At 44.9% G+C, this 22,488-nt stretch overlaps 1 protein-coding gene across 1 annotated transcript in view; it reads left to right on the forward strand.

The window, feature by feature from the left end:
* The first annotated feature begins 6,865 nt into the window (after positions 1-6,865).
* KPNA1 (karyopherin subunit alpha 1) overlaps positions 6,866-22,488 on the forward strand; it is a 77,912-nt gene continuing 62,289 nt past the window's right edge. Inside the window, exons 1-2 of the mRNA XM_056109432.1 lie at positions 6,866-7,042; positions 20,119-20,252. Coding sequence (XP_055965407.1) covers positions 20,124-20,252 — 129 coding nt within the window. The 5' untranslated portion in view covers positions 6,866-7,042; positions 20,119-20,123. The remainder of the gene's footprint in view (positions 7,043-20,118; positions 20,253-22,488) is intronic.

A 22,488-nucleotide genomic window follows, 5' to 3' on the forward strand; every position in this document is an offset into this window, starting at 1 on the left:
ACAGCCCCAGAAACACAAGGAATTAATGCAGAACCCAGCAGCTTGGAGCAGAAAAGTGAATGGACTATGCGTTAATCCAGGCCATCATGTCTGCCCGGAGGGGAAAGGGTGTTGCCCCATTCGCCCTCTCTTCTCTGGAAAGAAGGATGGCGGCCGCATGAGAGCCTTGTGGCCAGCAGGTATGAGCCGGGGGTGTGGGGGCAACTAAAACCTCATGGGAAGGGGGGCGTTCCGGTCCGTCCTTCACACCCTACCAAGGTCACCAGTTGCCCCCCACGAGCGGCTCTCCAGCACGGCCACAGCCCCAGAAGCACAAGGACTTAATGCAGAACCCAGCAGCTTGGAGCAGAAAAGTGAATGGACTATGCGTTAATCCAGGCCATCATGTCTGCCCAGAGGGGAAAGGGTGTTGCCCCAGTCGCCCTCTCTTCTCTGGAAAGAAAGATGGCGGCCGCATGGGAGCCCTTTGGACAGCAGGTATGAGCTGGGGGTGTGGGGGCGACTAAAACCTCATGGGAAGGGGGGCGGTCCGGTCCATCCTTCACACCCTACCGAGGTCACCAGTTGCCCCCTGCAAGCGGCTCTCCAGCACAGCCACGGCCCCAGAAGCACAAGGACTTAATGCAGAACCCGGCAGCTTGGAGCAGAAAAGTGAACGGACTATGCGTTAATCCAGGCCATCAAGTCTGCCAGAGGGGAAAGGGTGTTGCCCCAGTTGCCCTCTCCTCTCTGGAAAGAAAGATGGCAGCCACATGGGAGCCTTGTGGACAGCAGGCATGAGCCGGGGGTGTCGGGGGCAACTAAAACCTCATGGGAAGGGGGGCATTCCGGTCCGTCCTTCACGCCCTACCGAGGTCACCAGTTGCCCCCCACGAGCGGCTCTCCAGCACGGCCACAGCCCCAGAAGCACAAGGACTTAATGCAGAACCCAGCAGCTTGGAGCAGAAAAGTGAATGGACTATGCGTTAATCCAGGCCATCATGTCTGCCCAGAGGGGAAAGGGTGTTGCCCCAGTCGCCCTCTCTTCTCTGGAAAGAAAGATGGCGGCTGCATGGGAGCCCTTTGGACAGCAGGTATGAGCTGGGGGTGTGGGGGCGACTAAAACCTCATGGGAAGGGGGGCGGTCCGGTCCATCCTTCACACCCTACTGAGGTCACCAGTTGCCCCCCGCAAGCGGCTCTCCAGCACAGCCACGGCCCCAGAAGCACAAGGACTTAATGCAGAACCCGGCAGCTTGGAGCAGAAAAGTGAACGGACTATGCGTTAATCCAGGCCATCAAGTCTGCCAGAGGGGAAAGGGTGTTGCCCCATTCGCCCTCTCTTCTCTGGAAAGAAGGATGGCGGCCGCATGGGAGCCTTGTGGACAGCAGGTATGAGCTGGGGGTGTGGGGGCGACTAAAACCTCATGGGAAGCGGGGCATTCCAGTCCGTCCTTCACGCCCTACCGAGGTCACCAGTTGCCCCCCACGAGCGGCTCTCCAGCACAGCCACAGCCTCAGAAGCACAAGGACTTAATGCAGAACCTGGCAGCTTGGAGCAGAAAAGTGAACGGACTATGCGTTAATCCAGGCCATCAGGTCTGTCCGGAGGGGAAAGGGTGTTGCCCCAGTCGCCCTCTCCTCTCTGGAAAGAAAGATGGCAGCTGCATGGGAGCCTCGTGGACAGCAGGTATGAGCCGAGGGTGTGGGGGTGACTAAAACCTCATGGGAAGGGGGGGCATTTCGGTCCGCCCTTCACGCCCTACCGAGGCCACCAGTTGCCCCCCACTAGCGGCTCTCCAGCACGGCCACGACTCCAGAGCACAGAAACCAATTTCTTAACTATCTGACTTTCAGTAGAAATACTTCCAGGGTCAATAAGTAAAATAGCAGAAATCCAAAACCAACATTTAATTCTTGAACCCAGCTCTAGAAAGCAAATCACTTCACAATGCTTTTTCAGCATGTCTGATTTGGTGGGGGGGTAAACTCTAAATAATAGTGGTGAATCTTTTATTGAAACAATGAATCTAATCAAAGCAGATAGAGTGTTAACTAGAATTCATCTGCCTCACAGGGACTGGGAGGGGTGGGGGGTGGGGTTTTATTGGGGTTCTTCATGGTAAAAAATAAGTATTGGTAAAGGGAAATGTGTTTGATATCTGCATGACTGAGACCTAAGCCTGAAAGTTTTGTAACCTTTCCCACAGTGATTCAATAAATAAAAAATTAAAAAAAATCATTTCATTTCATTTCATCATCCTGTTAATCGTCGATTTCCACGAGCAGGCCCCAGTAACGTCTCTTTCATCCTAGCCCTGAGATTATATTCACGGCTCTTTAGGAGAATGAGACCCATCATTGTTACTGGTATTTGGCATATTTGGTAGGCCACGAGGAGTTTGCCAGACTCTGCCCTGTGGGCAGGCTACATTCGATAGCCTGCAAGTTTGTCCAAAGTAGGAATGAGATAATAAGATGTCGCGCGGTTGCAAATGCGGCCGCGCGGTTCCGGGATCTGGATTTTATAGTCTCTGAGTCTTGGCCGCTGATGGGATTACACGGCGCCAGGGGGCCAGGTGGTGGGTGTGACCCCCGCCTACTGGAATTTGGAGGATCTGGGTGGAAGATGCTCGACTCCAAATCGAGTAGGCTTGGAGGTCTCGGCCCCGGAACCCGCGTGGCTTTGTCCCTCTGCCAGTACCTTCATGTGTGCGGAGAGTGGTCTCAGCATGGTGCTGGCTGGTCCTGGAGGTCTTCGGCTGCCGGAGCCCTGGTCGGGGCGGGGAGGAAAGCTCAACCCGCTCCCCTCCAAGGGACTCCGGGAAGGAACACCCAGGCGCGGGGGCAGAGACTGCACTGTTCTCGTCCGGGATCTGGATTTTATAGTCTCTGAGTCTTGGCCGCTGATGGGATTACACGGCGCCAGGGGGCCAGCCTGAAAGCTTTGTAACCTTTCCCACAGTGATTCAATAAATAAATAAAAAATTAAAAAAATATTAGAAATTAAACAATAAAATATTAATAAAGATTTAAACTAATGAGAAAAAAAAAGTTTATCCCGGGGCTGGAGAGATAGCACAGCGGGTAGGGCGTTTGCCTTGCACGCGGCCAACCCGGGTTCGATTCCTAGCATCCCATATGGTCCCCTGAGCACCGCCAGGAGTAACTCCTGAGTGCAGAGCCAGGAGTAACCCCTGTGCATCACCAGGTGTGACCCAAAAAGCAAAAAAAAAAAAGTTTATTCCATTCAAAATAGTGTTCAATGGGAACAGTATGACAATAATATCTGGAAATAATCACATTGGACAAGAACTGTGTTAAAAGTAGTCAAGATACATTCCTGATAACCTTTAAGTATCTGTATTGCAATCACAGAGCCCAAAGGTGGCCGGGGGCGGGGGGTGGGAGGGGAGAAGGAGGGACATGCCTGCCATAAAGGCAGGCTGGGAGTAGAGGGAGGGGGATGATGGGAGGGAAACTGGGGTCACTGGTGCTGAGAAACGTACACTGGTAGGGATGGGTTAACTTTGGGACATTGTATGATTGAAACCTAATCATGAACAGCTTTGTAATGGTCTATCTCACTGTGATTTAAAAAAAAAATCAAAATTGTGTCCAAGAACATCAAGTACCTAGGAATCAACATATTAAAAGAGGTGGGAGATCTATACCATAAAAATTTCAAAATGCTTAATAAGTAAAAGACCTTAGAAAATGGAGAAATACTTTTTAAAAAATTCTTACACATATATTGTAATTATATAGAATAACAAAATATGTAGTAATTAAAAGATTTGTCTAAAAAAGTACAGAGGATTGTACAAGTTTTACTTTTATCACATTATTTGCTTAATTAATCCTTCTTAGTATTAGTTGCTGCTTTTAACTAGTGCTTTTGTTTTGTTTTGGGGTTACACCTGGCAATGCTGGTGGTGGGGAGGGTGACCGTCTGCAGTGCCTGAGGCAGCATGTGGTGTCGTCAGTCAAATCTAGGTCTCTTCAAGTAATGCATGTGCTCAGATTGTTAAGCATCTCTCTTGGCTCTAACTTGTCTTCCTGAACATTTTAAGAAATAATATTCATGCAACATAAAAGAAATGGAACATATGGGTGAGAAAATTAGCATAGTGGATAAGGTCCTTATCTTGCAAGCAGCAAAGCCTAGTTTTATTCTGGCACCTAGTCCCCAAACTTCACCAGGAGTGACTCCTGAGCCAGAAGTAAGTCTTGAGCACAGCTGTGGATGTCACCCAAACAATAAATAAATAAATAAATAACCAGTGGAAGCGTATCTGACATGTCCCATTCACACTCCAGGGGTAGAAATTACACATTAGGCAGCAGGACAATCACACAATTAATCACACAATTAATCCCTAGATCTAATCACAAATCATTCTGTTATTCGTTGATTGCCTCGAGCAGGCCCCAGTAACGTCTCCTTCATCCTAGCCCTGAGATTATATTCAAGGCTCTTTAGGAGAATGAGACCCATCATTGTTACTGGTATTTGGCATATTGGATACGCCACAGGGAGTTTGCCAGACTCTGCCGTGTGGGCAGGCTACATTCGGTAGCCTGCCAGTTTGTCCAAAGTAGGAATGAGATAATAAGATGTCATAATAAGTTCCGGGAACTGGTTTTTATAGTCTCTGAATCTTGGCCGCTGATGGGATTACACGGCGCCAGGGGGCCAGTTGGTGGGTGTGACCCCCACCTACTGGAATTCGGAGGATCTGGGTGGAGGATGCTCGGCCCCGATCCGAGTAGGCTTGGAGATCTCGACCCCGGAACTTTGTCCCTCTGCCAGTACCTTCATGTGTGCGGAGAGTGGTCTCAGCATGGTGGTGGCTGGTCCTGGAGGTCTTTAGCTGCTGGAGCCCTGGTCGGGGCGGGGAGGAAAGCTCAACCCGCTCCCCTCCAACGGGCCCCGGCGAGGACAGCCAGGCGCGGGGGCAGCAGGACAAAGATCATAAAGGCCATCTTAGAATTCTATGTTCTAAGATTTGTAGTTTTCCTATACTCGTAGAGATCTATATAAGAATGTTCATAGTAGCACGGTTTGTTATAACAGCAAAACTATCTTTCTATAACTTTTAAATTATACAATATAGAAAAATATAGTCAGATACATTAATAACATATCTTTTATGTATTATGATAACGTTTTTGTGAAAGAAACATATATTTATATATGTGTGTTCTGCTTCAGCAATGGTCTGGTCTGCTGTTGTCTCAAACAATCTTACCACTACCAAGAACTTCACAAAATATTACAAAAACAAAACATAAAAACATTGACGTTCTACAGAGCAATCCTGGCAGTGAGAATTTGTGGCTCCAGGATCTGAAAGAAAAGGGACACCGTGAGAAGTGAACCTGGCATTTGCCATCACTTGATGCTAAATCTAAAAGCAGTGGTGGAAAAACTGAGCAGAGCTTTTGGCCATCTCATGGAGCCAAGGAGGCTGGCCAAGATCTTAGGAAAGGCCCCAGTAAATATAAATACCACAGTCTTTTGATTGGGACCTTCAAGGGATAACCTAGTTAAAAGCAAGGGTGAATTGGAAATAAACTTGCTTCTACACAGACTGAAGCTCACTCTGAATAATTTTTGGTCCTAAATAGAAAAAAGTGATCTGACCTCAGTACAGCTGTGGTCAGGTATGTTTAAGTGTCTCCCTTAGAACAGCTTTTCTCTCCCTAGACCCCTTGCTAGAATTCAATTCTGACTCTAGTACACATACCAGCAGCGGACAATGCACAGCTGAGAGGAAAAAGAAAACATGCCTGACCAGGACTTGGTTGGTTCTCTCTCCATTCTTTCACTTTACCTATTCTTTCCACTGTGCTTCTTGATGGGTGTTTTATTTATCCATCTCTTTTCTCTTCTTGGGCCACACTTGGCAGTACTCAGGGGTTATCCCTAGATCTATGCTCAGGGATCATTCCTGCTGAGCTTGGGGGACCACATGGGGTGCTGGGGATTGAGTGCAGGAAAGCCGCATTCAAGTCAAATGCCCTACCTACCTGCTATGCTATTTCTTGCGCCTTCATTGATGGTGTTTTAACTTGGTGTGATAAAACTATGCCAACAACGCGTGATACTATCTATCTTCAGTGACTTCTGCGTGGCCAAGGTCTTTATTCTTTAAAACCCCTGCTAAAAATGAATGCTCCAAAAAAGAATTTTCAAAATCTTGCCCCCAAAAACCTTCGAAGACAGGTTTGTACACATAATTTTGCAAGTCAGGCTCAGAAGTATCATCTCGTGTTCTTCAACCTTATCCACAAACTGCAAACCACGTTCTCAGCTAGAACCTTCTCTTCTGTTTTTCTGTTTATTTGTTACGGAATCACGGTGCAATAGTTACCAAGTTGTTCATGATTGTGCTTGTCATGCAACTAGAACCTTCTTTCTTAAACAAACATGATTTTATTGAACTGAAAACCCCCGATTAGATAGTTGTTGACAGTTGGGTTTTAGGCATTCAACATTTCAGCGCTCTTCCCACCAGCAATATTGACTTCCCTCCACCGGCATTTTCAGGTCCCTCCCTAGCCACCCTCACCTGCACCTTAGACAAACGCGTTGCAACTTCGGTGTTCGTAGTTTCCACCTCCCGTTGCCACTGCTGTTGGGTTTCGGATATCCACACGGCTCTCCCAGATCACCGGCATAACGGAGGGTGTAATGCTCTGCCTTTACTTCGGCAGCTAGAGCCTTCTGGATCCTTCCACGCCTCCAGTTTTGGACCAGCGCGAAGGAGGGGCGGGGGAAAGAAGAGCCCGCAAGAAGACTTCATCTCCCGGCAGCCTTTGCAGCGCAGCGGCGAAGGGCCGTGCGCAGGCGCGCGGGCCGGCCCCCACGCGCAGGCGCGCTGCGCACGCCGGCTGTGCTGGGCTCGCTGCTGGCTGTGCTGTGGCGGAGCGCGAGGCCCGCGGAGCAGCGCCGCGGCGCAGGCCGGCTTCTGGGGCTGGTGCTCGGACGGGACGGCCACGGGCGAGCGGAGAGGCGGCTCACGCCGACTGCGGCACCGGCTTCGGTCGCCTGGAGCCCGGTGAGTGCGCGCGCGCGCGCCGCGGCCCCTCCCCCTCCCCCTCCCGCCGGCCGCGCGGGCCGCCGCGGCTGCCGCGGGCAGAGGACCGGAGCGGGCGCCGGCGCGGGCTGCGGCCGAGCGCGGGGCGGCCGGGCCCGGGCGGGCGCGGCGCGCGCGTGCGTCACAGGCCCGGCCGCCCTAACGGCCGCGGGGGTGGGGGCGGGGAGCGCCGGCGCGGCGGGCGGGGCGGCGGCGCGGCGGCGGCGCGCGGGGGGCGGCCCGGCGGGGGCGGCGGCCGCTGTTGCGCGCAGATGTCACAACGCCCGGGCCCGAAGCGCCCGGCAGGGTGTGGCGACGGCGGGGCGACCGCTCGGTCGGCAGGTGAGGAGCGTCGCTGGCGGGGACGCGGGAGGGGCCGGCGCGGGCGGTCGTCGTCGCGGCGGCGGGGGCTGCGCTCGCTGGGCGACCTCTCGGCGGAGACTTCAGCCTCGGCGTCCCGGGGGTGGAAGGGCGGGCCGGCGCTGGCCACGCCCGGCGGTGCTGCGGGCCGGAGCCGGGTCGGAGCCGGGACCGTGCCGCCGCCCCCGAGGATCTGGCGTTGAAGGTTGAGGCGCCAGTAAAGACTCCGCGCTGATACCCAGCACTGCCTGGTATCGGTGATTTTCCACCTTGCTTTCCCGTGAGAAATAGTTCCTCAGAGCTCCCGGTTCTTCTGGGGCAGGAGTAGGTTATTCATGCCCCGCCCCCAAACTTTTGATCCTGGACTCTATTTAAACATTGGCACCTTAATAATCTCTCCCTCTTTTTTTACACCCCTAGCAGCCCCTCCGGGATTATTCCTGGCTGGCTGACCGACTGAGGTGGCCAACGGTGGTGCAGGGAGTTGAACCCTGTCAGCCACGGTGGTGCAAGTGCCTTACCACACTGTAGGGTGTCTCCTGCCCCGTGTGTGTATTTTTTCCTATGTAACTCTTCTTTTTTTTTAAATAGAATTTTTTCTGTCTATAGCTTGTTCTTGCCTCAGTAATATTTTCCCCTCGGTAATATCTTGAGAATAATCCACAAGCCATTCCCCCTCCTGTTTTAAACATTGTTGAGGTGGAGTTTTGTTGTTGCCAGGGTTGCGGGTTCGAGCCACGGCTGGGGATAGTGCCTTAACCCCGTTAACTATCTCTAGGCGAGGAGGTGGGATTTTTAGCTTTTCAAAGGAAAACGAGAATGGAAGCTACTTTATTTTGACTGACGCGACTTTTGGAAGCCCTAGCCTCTGTGAAGTGCGTGATTTTTGTGATGGAGAGAGGGTAACGTTGAGACTCACGACTCCAGGTATTGTGCTGAAATGCTTGTTCCATCTGTTCAAATATTTATTGCTCCCGGTGACGCGGATGTGAAGTTTTCCCCTTCACTCATAAAATCACTGAAGATTATAGAGAAGTGAGTTCCTACCTTTCAGTTTTTGTTGTAACTAGCCTTCGAACCCCTAGTCACCACTATTTTTAAAGAATTTTTCTGGACTGGAGATGTGGCTTATTTAGGGAGAGGGTGCATACTTTACAAGTGTGAGACCGAGTTGCATCCTCAACACTGCAAACAAAATTTGATGTTTTTCCCTCTTCCTTTGTTTCATGTTGTTTTTTCCCCTTTTTGCTCCATTAGTTTCGTGAATACTTAGTAGTCTATGCTCTGAAAGAAGGGATGTGAACATGATTAAGATACTCTGTCTCTGTCTTCATGGATTTTACAGTATCGCAGGACAGACTAACAATAAAGGGGCTGGAGCGATAGCACAGCGGGTAGCGCGTTCGCCTTACAAGCGGCCAACATGGCCGACCCGAGTTCGATTCCTCCGCCCCTCTCGGAGAGCCCGGCAAGCTACCGAGAGTATTTGATATGCCAGACACAGTAACAACAAAGTCTCCAATGGAGACGTTACTGGGCTCGCTCGAGCAAATCGACGATCAACGGGAGGGCCTTTACCTTATTTTATCAGTCCCTGAACAGGAACTATAAGTACCTTACCACATAGCCAATAAGTTCAAACAGGTATTTTCAGTCTAGTAAAGAAACTAAACATACATTTTTACTTGCATACAGCTGTTTTAGGTCCCTACAAAATTTCTTGGAGATTAGCATTGTGTATCTTGACGTGTTTAGGCTGGGCACGGAAAAAGACACTGAAAAAACAAAAACTTTATTGCTGTCTACAAACTGTAAAAATTTATCTTATTTTAGAATTTGGTTTTGGGCCACACCCAGCTGTGTTCAGGGCATCCTGGCTCTGTGCTCGTGGATCACTTAAGGTGCCCTGGGAACATGTGATGCTGGTTGGTTGAATCCTTGACAGCAGTGTAACACATTTGCAAGGCCTTACCCTATTACTTCCTTTTTGACCCTTTTATGTTATTGGCCCTTATAGAGACCTTGGGCTGGAGCGATAGCACAACGGTAGGGCATTCGCCTTACAAGCGGCCAACATGGTCGACCCGAGTTTGATTCCTCTGCCCCTCTCGGAGAACCCGGCAAGCTACCGAGAGCATCTCGCCCGCACGGCAGAGCCTGGCAAGCTCCCTGTGACGTATTCGACATGCCAAACACAGTAACAACAAGTCTCACGATGGAGACGTTACTGGGCCCGCTCGAGCAAAATCGATGAACAACGGGAGGACTGTGACCGTGACCGATAGAGACCTTGGGCCCAGTGGCAGAGCATGTTCTTTACATGTGCGAGATCCTGGGTTTCACCCCCAGTACAATACATTAGACACACAGTTTTTAATTTTTAGATCCCAGTGACAGACCGGGATATCTTGCTTTAATAAAGAAAGATAAAATCCCAAGTCACTGCTTTTTGTTCGATCACTGTGTTTTGTAAGGCACCCTATTTCACTTTATGCTCTGCCTGCCTGTCAAAGGGAGGCTCAGCTGTTCGAAGTTTTGTAATTTTCCTAAGCTTCAATAGTGTTATAAATTATACCAGGTGTCTATATTGTTTATTTTCTTTGTTTATTTTTGTTTTACTTTTTAGGTTTGAGAGGGGACTTGTATCTGATTCTTACGTCTTCAGTATTTTAGCATGGTGCTTGTATAATAAGGATAATGTCTTGAGTTTTGATGTAATGTTGTATGTCACGTTACTTTTAGAGGTATGTACAGATGCATGCTTTGTCTAAAAGCAGTGAAGTATTTTGGCCTTGTAAGATGACTGGTTATAATTATTTATTACTCTTAAGATTTCTGTACTTAGCAGAGTATTATAAATCAGGACGTAATAATGAAAGAAAATATTGAAAATTGCAAGCAATTCAATTGTTTATTGGCCTGATTTCACTCTATTCTTGCTGTAGTAAGCAAGAGGTGACTTTAAACTAAAGGTGGGGAATAGCTATATCTACACTAGAAAATTTTGAGGCCTTGCATTGAAGTAGTAGGGCTGAAGATTGATATATTCAGGTTTATTTAAATTTTAATTTTTTAAAAAGATTATGACCCTACAAAACCAACTTAAGTGATAAAAGTCAATCTGATGTAATATAATCAATTAATTGGGACAATTCTTGAAAACAGACAATCCAGAATGTGGATAATGGGGATAATCACATAACAAGTCTGCTTACTCATGATGACTGATTTTTTTGCCCATAAGTTCTCTGTATTCTATGGCCAACAAGTTGGGTAGGGGGCAAGAACTGGGGATTTGTAGCTAGTGTCCAGAAAGGCAGAAGGTAGTATCTCTTGGTGGGTCAAGTACTACATTAGGTGCTTTCACTAATTATTCTTACAAAACCACTTTGAGGAGGTGATTACCATTACAGACAGTGTAGTTAGGTAACTTGCCCTACTTCCCAGAGTAAGTGGTGGAGCAGGGATTCATATTTGTACCATATTCACAGCAATTATTAAAGCTTGATTTTGTTTTCATATGCAATTCTGTCTCTCCAGAACAGTTTAGCATCTTGAAATGATAGTGAAAGTCAAATATAGTATAGGCTAAACAAGATGTTAGCATTCTTTTATTGCCATTAAACCTACAAAATTTTAATTAAAATAATACTTAGGGAAAAAACTGCCCTTGCTCTCTAAGGCTATCGTTTTCTAGCTGTTTCCCTTCATGCTTATAAATAGCTTGCTTTCCATGTCGTTATTTTTTTTTAATTTTTTTATTTCTTTTTTAATTTTTTGGGTCACGCTTGGCGATGCACAGGGGTTACTCCTGGCTCTGCACTCAGGAATCACTCCTGGCGGTGCTCAGGGGTCCATATGGGATGCTGGGAATCAAACCTCGGTCGGCCGTGTGCAAGGCAAACTCCCTACCTGCTTTGCTATCACTCCAGCCCCTCATACTGTTTCTTGATAGAGCAATTTAGACATTGGCTTTTCTTCCACATAAACACACTGCCTCACCCATCCACCCAATATAATTATTACAGGTGTTTGCTAAGTCAATGTACTGTGTGATTGCAATATTATATAACTATGTAAATACTCACAGCTGAACTATGTAATGTATTATATCATTCCCTAGCCAAGTTTTGTCTTTCTAAGGGTTAGTAACCTTTTTAAAAAATTCCTTTCATTTCATTTCATGAGACAGTTATTATGGTACCTTCTTTGAATGTAATCCGGGCTAGTTATTATCTAGGTTTATTTCATGACTATTAACCCTGGAAGTTCTCCTATACATGTTAAAATTCTCTTTGCCCCACTTTTTATCTTGAATCTCCTGTTTACCTAAATGTTTTCTTAGCTTCTTGAGAAAGGATACCTGGAAGTAAAAATGTGAGATCCTACATGATTGATAAAAAGTTCTTCATTTTACTTTAAAACTTAATGATTTTGCTGGGTAGAAATCCTAGTCTTTAGAAATTTGTAAGTCATAGCTTTATTGCACTCCACTGTTACTATTGAAGTCCAAAGCCATTCTGACTTTTTACTTATCTTTGACCTTCACAGTCTGTCTTTTAGCCTATGGAATCATAGGATATTTTTAACCTGTGGAATTTCATAATGATATGCCTTGATGTGCGTTTTTAAATTTTCTTTTTCTTATGCAAAGACTTATTTGACCCTTCAAGGTGGGAAATTTATGTCTTTTGTTCCTGTAATTCTGGGAATTTACAGTTACTTGGGCTTCCAGTAGAGTTTTAGAGCTAATTAATGCTTCTCAGTTCATAATACACTATTTAACCATGCAACAGCCTTAATATTTTTTTTCATTTCTGAACCTAAATTCCTTTACTCTTTCTACTCCATTGTGGCTGATGCATTCCTTGATATCCATGAACCATTGTGAAATACATAGTGGTGTGTGTGTCTATTTAATTTACATATTGGGTTTTATGTATTTTTATGTAAATTTACTTATTTACCTTACCAGTTTTCTTTCTCTTTTTCTCTTTGCTTTATTTGGAGATGTTTCTAATTTGTTGTGTAGATGTGTAGTTAACTGTGTATATGTGTCAGATTCAGATTCTATAGTGTGCATATATCATATTTAATTTTTTATTTTCTAATAATTGACACCAAGTTGCCTTTCTGGTATCAGAAATACCTGTAGTGGATGCATTCTTACTTGTCTATCCTTACATGTATCCTGTGTGATACATGGTTTGGGATAGGTACCCAGACATGGGATTTCTGTGGCATGGAAGTACTTTATGTGCTCCTTAGTATACAAGGAAGTCATGTTTGCCCATATTTTTACTAATACTTGGTTTTATCTCTCTTTTTCATTTTTGCTATTCTGATATAAAATGATACTGTATTATAGGGTTAATGAATTTAAGCATCTTTTGATCAAAAATTCAGGTTTTCTCTTTTGACATTGTCCTCTGTCTTTTCTTTGGATTTTCTCTTTGGTTTGCAGGTCTTGTGGAGACTAAATTTGAATGCTCTATTGATTTAAATTTGGAAATATATTTTGAAAGTGTCACTTGTCTTATTTTTATCAAATTGTCTTTCAGAGGATGAATAAAGATTCTGCATTTAAAGATTTAAAAATGGGGCTGGAGTGATAGTGTACCAGGTAGGGCACTTTCCTTGCTTGTGGCCAACCTGCATTTGATCCCTGGAATTCCATGTGGTCTCCCCTGCACTGCTAGAAGTAATTCCTGAGTGTAGAGCCAGGAGTAAGCCCTGCGCATTGCCAGGTGTGGTCCAAAAATCAAACAAGAAAGATTTTAAACTAATTTTTTTTCTGGTGTCAGGGAGATCTAAGTGCATGTTTTTCATGTAGTTCCTGGTTTGATCCCCAGAGGAATTGATCTCCTAGAGCTGTTCCCAAGCACCGAGTTGTATGGCCCAGCCCATTCTCCCTTCTGAGGATCCACCCTCGTCTCCACTCCTGTTGTGATATTGAGGGTCACTCATTTGATTGTGGTGTTTGCGCATATTGCTGCTTGGGCACACTTTGGTTGCAGTGCTCTGTATAGCGTGAATGGATAACACTCTTCAGTTGTGCTTGCACACTCTTGGGAGTGTGGTGTGCTAGAGATCACATGCTTGTCATGTCAGTGCCATCTTTGGTTGCACTCACCAATGTGGGTCAGTGGTAGGGACCAAGCCCCATGCTTCTATAGAGTAGGCAGGCACTCTACCATTGAACTGTCCTCAGGCTCTTAACCGAAAAGTCAAAATTTGATGTGCTGTTTCTTTGATTTTATCTTGTCAAATTTTTGTTTCCTCTTTTGGAATTTGAATGTTCTAACTTTTCTTAGGGTGTTTTTAAATGTTCTTTTCCTTCTATAATTTACTATCATTTAGTCTTTTTATTTCTTTCTCTTGAGAGGAAATGCCCCCAGAGTAGGATTATCTTTCTAAGTTTTATATTCAACCCTTACTTAATTTTAAATAAAGGTAAAGGTAAAGGCCCTCCCGTTGATCGTCGATTTGCTCGAGCGGGCCCAGTAACGTCTCCATTGGAGACTTTGTTGTTACTGTGTCTGGCATATCGAATACTCTCGGTAGCTTGCCGGGCTCTCCGAGAGGGGCGGAGGAATCGAACTCGGGTCGGCCATGTTGGCCGCTTGTAAGGCGAACGCCCTACCCGCTGTGCTAGGTTTCATTCTTGTATAATTTAATAGAATTTATCATTGGTTTTAACAATACTACAATTCTTCTGAAGGTGTTAATGATACTTTTAAAAAGTTGTTTTAAGTTCCCCTCTTTGCTTTGTTACTCCAAGTTACTTTATTGCTGACTTTTTCTTTAGAAGCTTTCCTCTGAAGCAGCTCAGTCGAGTGATTTACCGTTCACGTTAAAAGTCACTTGATCACTTGACATCCCATTACTCATCGATTTGCTTGAGCGGGCACCAGTAATGTCTCCATTCGTCCCTGTCGTGTGCTAGTGTAGCCCAGTGGCTTCTGCTCATTCTAGGAACACGAAGAGCCTCAAACCAATCGTTCAGGGTCTTGACGAAGAAGTCTGACCATCTCGTAGGTGGGCGGCCACGCGGTCTTTTGACATCCCGTGGAATCCAGTTGGTAACGGCTCTAGTCCAGCAGTAGTGTCCAAATTGCATTATGTGTCCAACCCATCTGATTTTCGATGCCTTGGCAAACGAGACAGCATCCCTGATTCTGGGAGGTCGGAATCCGGATTCTTTCTCTCATTTGAGTGAAGTGTAATACTCCAAGTATAGCTCTTTCGATTCCTCTTTGGGAGACCCGAATAGCGTTCTTATCCTGTTTTCGTAGAGCCTAGGTCTCTGAGGCATATGTTAATGCAGGAAGAACAGTGGAATCGAAGAGATGTGCCGGGAGCCGGAGGTTCTTCGTCCTCTTAGCTATTTCCTCGACGCCCTTGAAGGCGTTCCAAGCCGCTTTCTTCCTCCTGCGCAACTCAGGTGCCAGGTCATTCGTCGTGTTGAGTTCTCGACCTAGGTACACATAACTTGTATTCGGAGATGTTCATTCCATTGAGAGAGAATGGAACGTCAGGAATGAGACCGTTTCTCATAAACATTGTCTTCGTGAGATTCAGGTGTAGTCCGACCTTTCCACATTCATGGTCAAAGTCGGCCAGCATTTGTGCTGCTTGGCTGATGTTTGGTGTTATTAGAACGATGTCATCAGCAAAGTGGAGGTGTTGTAGTTGCCAGTCGTCTATCTTCACTCCCATTCCTTCCCATTCCAGTTGTCGCATGACATTCTGGAGGGAAGCACTGAAGAGTTTCTGTGAAATGGTATCACCCTGCTGAACCCCTCTCTTGACATGGATGATTACTTCTTTGTAGAATGGTGAGATCCTGGTAGTGAATCCGTAATACAGTTCATGGAGGATCCTGATGTATTGAATTTGAACGCCCTGTTTGGCTAGAGCTTTTATGACCGCTTCCATCTCAACAGAATCAAAGGCCTTCTTTAAATCAATGAACATTAGACAGAGTGGCATCTTGAACTCCCGAGAAACCTCAATGAGCTTGGTTATCGTGTGGATATGGTCGATTGTGCTGAATCGTTTTTTGAACCTGGCTTGCTCGCATGGTTGTCCTTCATCTAGTGTTCCTCCGATCCTGTTCAGGATGACTCTAGTGAACAGCTTGTTGACGACAGACAATAGGCAGACCGGGTGATAGTTGCCAATGTTGTGAATGTCTCCCTTCTTGTACAGTAGTACAGTCCTGCTGATTTTCCATTGGGACGGAACCTCGCATTCAGACAGGTAGTGTGTGAAGAGCCGAGCCAGTGTATTACTGTATTGTACTGTTAAATGTCAGGTTCTTAAAACTGAATTAGAAAACGCCATGAATGTTGTGGTCAGTGGGAGTGGGGGGAGGGGATACTCAGGATTTTTTTCCTTGGACTTGTCATTTTCCTTCAGAAAGAATGTTTCTTGCCTGGTGGGGGATAGACTCTGTTTTTTGACAATTTATCCTAGGAAAGGAGCATTGGTTCTTAAGAGTGTTAATTGTGTTTATGTAACTCTGTTTTCTAGATTGTTCTCTGTGTATTCTGTATTTTTTAAATACAGAATATGATTGATTCCCACTCACCTATTTTATTTTTAAGTTATTAATCACTGTGAATTACAAAGTTGCAGAATGATTCATTATATAAAGGATATAATGTTTGAGCATCAATCCCATCACTGGTGACAGTGTCTACTTCCCTCCACCAAAGATCCCAGAGTCACTTTTTTTTTCTTTTTCCCTTGTAGGCACTGTGGTTTATAATGCTGTTACTGATAGGGTATCTTACATATCACTTTACCTCCGTTTAGAACCCAGTCCTTGTCCAGAGTGACCCCTCCCTCTATCATAGTCTTAGTGGTCACTTTCCTGACCTATATCTCCTCCCACACGCACACATGCACACAGTGGCAAACGTCCTACTATGAACAGGTTCACCTGCCCTTTCTTTTGATAATCTTTAGGCATTAGTTACTTCCCTACTATGTTTCTTTATATCTTGATTATGAGTGAGATCATTCTGTGTTTATCCCTAATTGGTTCATTTCACTCAGCATGATACTCTTCTGATCCATCCATGTAAATTTCATAACTTCATCTTTTCTAATGACTGTATAATATTCCGTTGTGTATATTACCATGGGTTCTTTATCCACTTATATGTTCTTGGACACTTGGATTATTTCCAAATTTTGACTCTTGTGAATAGTGTTGCAGTGAACATAGAAGTGTCTTTTTCTGCATTTGTGTGTGTGTGTGTGTGTGTGTGTGTGTGTGTGCGTGCTCTTATAGAGTCAAATTGGTGGATCATTTGTAAACTCAATTCCTAGTTTTTTTTGAGGAATGTCCATATTGTCTTTCCAAAAAGGCCAGACCAGTCAACATTTCCATCAGCAGTGAAGAAGGGTCCCTCCCCCCCCCCCACATCCCCCTCCTCAGCATCCATGCCTGCATTGGCTGTTATTCTTTGTGATGACCGCCAGACTCTGGTGTGAGGTGATATTGTTGAGTTGATTTGCCTTTTCCTATATGCCTTTTGGTCGTTTTTCTTCCTTGTGTTTTGCATTATTTCCCAGCAAAACTTCGTTCCACTCCAGTGGTTTTCTGTTGCAGGAGCATATTATAATTCACTTGGGAATCTTGAAAAGAAAAGAATACCAGATAGCTCACATATTCTTAAGATCTATTAATCAGACTCGTTAGAAGGATAGTTGAGGCATTTGTTCGAAAAATTATCCTATGTAACAAATATCTCTTATTTTATCCCTTGCGAGTGGGAGAAATCAATCCTATTTATGAATGCCAGTGAAGACATTTTTAGTATTTAAAAAAATGAGAAAAGGAAAAATCACTGTCATTGTACATTGGCAGATTTAATATTACTAAGGTGACAGCATTTCCCCAAATTGACCCATAAATTCAGTATATAATCAATAACAGGTTCTCAGCTAACTACATTGTAGACACAGGCAAACTGATTTTATAGTTCCTCAGGAATTTGTACATTATCTAGAAGAACCAAAACAATACTGTGGTTGCTTAGTTGCCGTGTGGTTGCCCAAGCATGGCCTGATGCAGCCAAAGCCCCCAATCACAGATATGACTCTCCAGGCCTTTTAGTGCTGCTTTAGTGACCTGGGTATCCCTGGTATCTTAAGACTGAAGCAGAACTGGAGCACAATCATATCCTCTGGCCCTTACACTAAATAAACCCATAACCTAGTTGACCAAGAATCGCCAGTTTGAGGCCCTGGTCACACTGAATATGTTGACCAAAAATACTACCAAAACATGGTAATCAGGGATCAGATGATTGCTGAAAGGGTTAGAGGGCATGCTTTGGGTCACCTAATGATCCTGAGTGTGGAGTCCCTCAATCTTGAAAAAATAATTGACAGCTCTTCAGTTACATTTGAGTCAGCAATTCCATTTCTATAAATATAGCCAAAAGAAAGGAAGACATCTTTGCAAAAACTTGTCTACACAAATTTTTATGGAAGTATTTAACATCTAAAAAGTGGAAAGAGGGGCTGAAGTGATAGCTCAATGGGTAGGGCATTTGCCTTGTATGCAACCGACCTGGATTTGATTCCCAACATCCAATATGGTCTCCTACACACCACCAGGAGTAATTCCTGAGTGCATGAGCCAGGAGTAACCCCTGTGCATCACCGGGTATGGCCCAAAAAGCAAAACAAACAAACAAAAACTGGAAAGAACCCAGATGTTTTTTAGCTAATGAGTATTTAAATATAATGGAATATATTCATAGAATAGAATGTTAGCCTTCCTTAGGAGTAAAGTACTGAGATGTTATGCTAGTATATGCTATGACATCGATCAACTCTGAAAATATTTTTAGGTTAAGTAAAAGAAGCTGTTCATAAGAGATCACACTAGCATAATATTCATTGGAATGTCCAGAATAGCAAAATAATACGAATTTTCTTTCTTGAGATCATAAATAGTGTTTTGACTGCTGATGGCTGCTCATAGCTGTGAATATATTACACCAAGATCTTTTTTTTTTTTTACACCAAGATCTTTTGAACTCTTCACTTCATTAAAACTACTAAAGTAACCATTTCCTTGTTTGGGGGGTATCTATCTGAGTTAGTGTATGTTTAAAAGACTTGAGTTTTTACTCCTGGCTTTGTTGGAGTCAGGATGGGCAGCCATCCTGACTCTCCCCATACTTCCGTAAGCCCCGGCAGCCCATGCCCACTAACCACCTTCACCACCGTTTAATCTCATTTACTGGCTTGTTCCAGAGACTTATAAATAAACCTCCAAAGAGATCAACAAGCCGCTAAAATTTCTCGGACACCTGTTCCCAGCTGAGACCTCCAGGGCAATCTCAGGAGGGGAGAGGGGGGCTAGCTCTTCAACCCTACCAGAGCCCTGGCAGCTTCCATATCCCAGCCTACCACATATCTCCAGCCTGACTCCACTGCCTCAAAACTGAGCCTCAGAGACTGCCCAATAAAATATTCTGAATTTTTTTGAGCACCTAGCCATATCCAAACTTTACAACACTGACATAACAGTAGTATAGCACACTGGATTGAATGGGATGTAACATAGAAGCCAACCAATCTTGACTAATAAGACATTAACCCAGAAGGCTTAACTTGCAACAACAGCTTAGTAAATCCTCAGACAAGGCTTAATGTCCCCGTGGTGAGATACAGCTTTCACAAATTTTCTTCTATGGAAATTTTTTTGAATCATTATGTTAACCATTTAGTGGTAACAAGCAATTTTTCATTTCATTTCATTTCATCATTCTGTTATTCGTCGATTGCCTCGAGCAGGCCCCAGTAACGTCTCTTTCATCCTAGCCCTGAGATTATATTCAAGGCTCTTTAGGAGAATGAGACCCATCATTGTTACTGGTATTTGGCATATTTGGTATGTCACGGGGATTTTACCAGACTCTACCCTGTGGGCAGGCTACATTCGATAGCCTGCAAGTTTGTCCAAAGTAGGAATGAGATAATAAGATGTCATAAAAAGATGTTCTGATAAGAAGTCGCGCGGCCGCATTTGCGGCCGCGCGGTTCCAGGAGCTAGATTTTATAGTCTCTGAGTCTTGGCCGTTGATGGGATTACACGGCGCCAGGGGCCAGGTGGTGGGTGTGACCCCCGCCTACTGGGATTTGGAGGATCTGGGTGGAAGATGCTCGACTCCAGTCCGAGTACGCTTGGAGATCTCGGCCCCGGGACCCGCGTGGCTTTGTCCCTCTGCCAGTACCTTCAGGTGTGTGGAGAGTGGTCTCAGCATGGTGGTGGCTGGTCCTGGTGGAGGTCTTCGGGGTCTTCGGCTGCCGGAGCCCTGGTCGGGGCGGGGAGGAAAGCTCAACCCGCTCCCCTCCAAGGGGCCTCGGCGAGGAACAGCCAGGCGCAGGGGCAGAAGACTGCAACAAGCAATATAAAATGAATTATTGTGGACCTGCTACTGGAACAAGCTTGGGATGGTTGGGAAAATGGAGACATCTAGTGGTCTAGGGAAGGTGACAGTGGTGATGGATGGGACTGGTGTTGAAATATCATCATGTTACAAATCACTACGAACAGCTTTGTATTTAAATAAGATGTGTGGGATGGGAGAGACAGATTTTAGAAAAAGGTTTTTTATATAGTAAATGCATGTGTTCTTCCCCTCTTTCCCACCTCTTAAATTTTGTAGAAATCATGACCACCTCAGGAAAAGAGAACTTCCGCCTGAAAAGTTACAAAAATAAGTCCCTAAATCCTGATGAGATGCGCAGGAGGAGGGAAGAAGAAGGATTACAGTTACGAAAGCAGAAGAGAGAAGAGCAGGTAAGTCCTTATTTCTTTTTCAAGAACTGAATGTGCTGTTCTAAGCTTAAAGCTACATTTCTTTAACTTTACTGTGTTTAATGTATTTGTGCATATATCCTCTCCCATTATAAAAAATAAACAGGTTTTAGCAACAGAAAGTTCCCTTTATAACCATTGTTTAATATTTTTACCTCTTTTAGTGTATCTTTTATAAAGTTGCGGCTTCCTTAAGATTCTGTGTCATATTAATGAATTCCCAAATAACCACTGAAACATTGCTTTTGATTGTAAAATTTAAAGACATATAAACATGTAAAAATCATAAATTCATCTTTTTGGTTTATCAGTTGTCAACAGTTTGCTGTGCTGGCTTCAAAGGCTGCAGATAGATATTTTCTTTTTTTGGTGGGGGGAGTGTGGCACATCTGATGATACTCGGGGCTTTCTCCTTGTTCTCCACTCAGGAGTTACTCCTGGCAGTGTTCAGGGGATGATCTGGGGTGCTGGAGATCAAACCCATTTGACCATATGCAAGGCAAACACCCTACCCGCTGTACTATCACTCCAGCCCTGGATAAATATATTTTTTTATTATGTGGTAATTTAAAGTAAAATCTCAAGTCTTTTCATCTCTAACTGTTTTAAGTTAAAAGTTTTTCATTTAGACTCCATGATTGACTTATTTCTGGTATCCAGTGTTCTTACTAAGAAGAACTCTAATCTCATCTTCTGTGTCCCCATCCCTCTACTGCTTATCCCAGATTCCCTTTCCTTCACATGCACCTCCCCTACCCCACCAGATTCCATGACAGTTAGATTTTTAGGTCTACTTTTTGTAGTTTGGGTCACATGCTTCTGATAGTATTAAATCTAGTAGATTACATATATACAGATGGTTTACCTCTACACTGCAAAGAGACCCAAGGCTCCTTACCCTTAATACTGTTACTTCTGGTCCTCCTTTTCTTGCTTCTCTCCCCGTTTCTCTCTTGGCATTATTGGTTGTTTAATTTAGAGCTGTTGTCTTGTCCACCTCTGTTATTTACTGTTCTGTAGACATTTTATGTACCACAGATTAGTGACAACACGTAGTGAGGACTGGTATTGAAATACTGTAAGCCTGAAACTCAGTCATGGATAATTTTGTAACTTTGTAATTCACAGTGATTCAAAAAAAATTTTTTTTCAAATGTGTGATGTTAGTTGAATCTAGCGAGATTAATGCTATCAACTTTTTTTTTTGTTTTTTTGGTCTTTTTGGGTCACACCTGGTGGTACACACCTGGTTACTCCTGGCTCTGCACTCAGGAATTACTCCTGGAGATGCTCAGTGCTCTGGACCGTATGGGATGCTGGAAATCAAATCGTGTCTGCTTTCTCCTAGGGAATATCTCAGGATTTAGGGGCTGGAGCGATAGCACAGCGGGTAGGGCGTCTGCCTTGCACGCAGCCAACATGGCCGACCCGAGTGCGATTCCTCTGCCCCTCTTGGAGAGCCCGGCAAGCTACCGAGAGTATTCGATATGCCAGACACAGTAACAACAAAGTCTCCAATGGAGACGTTACTGGGCCCGCTCGAGCAAATCGATGATCGACGGGAGGGCCTTTACTTTTACTTTACTTTGTGTGAACACAGTACCACTGCACTGTAGCACAATCCTCCCGTTGCTCATCGATTTGCTAGAGCGGGCACCAGTAACGTCTCCATTGTGAGACTTGTTACTGTGTTGGTATATCAAATACGTCATGGGTAGCTTGCCAGGCTTTGCTGTGCGGGTGAGATACTCTCAGTAGCTTGCTGAGCTCTCCAAGAAGGGTGGAGGAATAGAATCCGGGTCGGTCAGGTTGACCGCATGCAAGGCAAATGCCCTACCCGCTATGCTGCCACTCCAGCCTGTGAACACAGCTATATTAAGCTTAAAGGTTGGCTCTTCCTGGGGACATCTCACAATGTATACCAGTATTCCTCAGGCCAGGTTAGTCTTTCCTAACCCCAGCAGGGTCCTTAATTCAGTTACTTCTTTTGGTAAAGGTGATGACAAATTTCTTAGTAGTGAATAATAGCCAGAACATAGTAGGAAATCATTTTCAAAGAACTCAAAGAAAGAAATGGTCAACTTTTAACTAATGTGCATGACAAAGGCACTTGTCAAAAAATACTGATGATCAAAAAATTAGAAATTGAGCTCCCATTTGACCCAGCAATACCACTCCTGGGAATATATCCCGGAGAGGCAGAAATGTATAGTCGAAG

The sequence above is a fragment of the Sorex fumeus genome, unplaced genomic scaffold (assembly GCF_029834395.1).
Source record: "Sorex fumeus unplaced genomic scaffold, SorFum_2.1 ptg000265l, whole genome shotgun sequence".
NCBI classification, from domain to species: Eukaryota; Metazoa; Chordata; class Mammalia; order Eulipotyphla; family Soricidae; genus Sorex; species Sorex fumeus.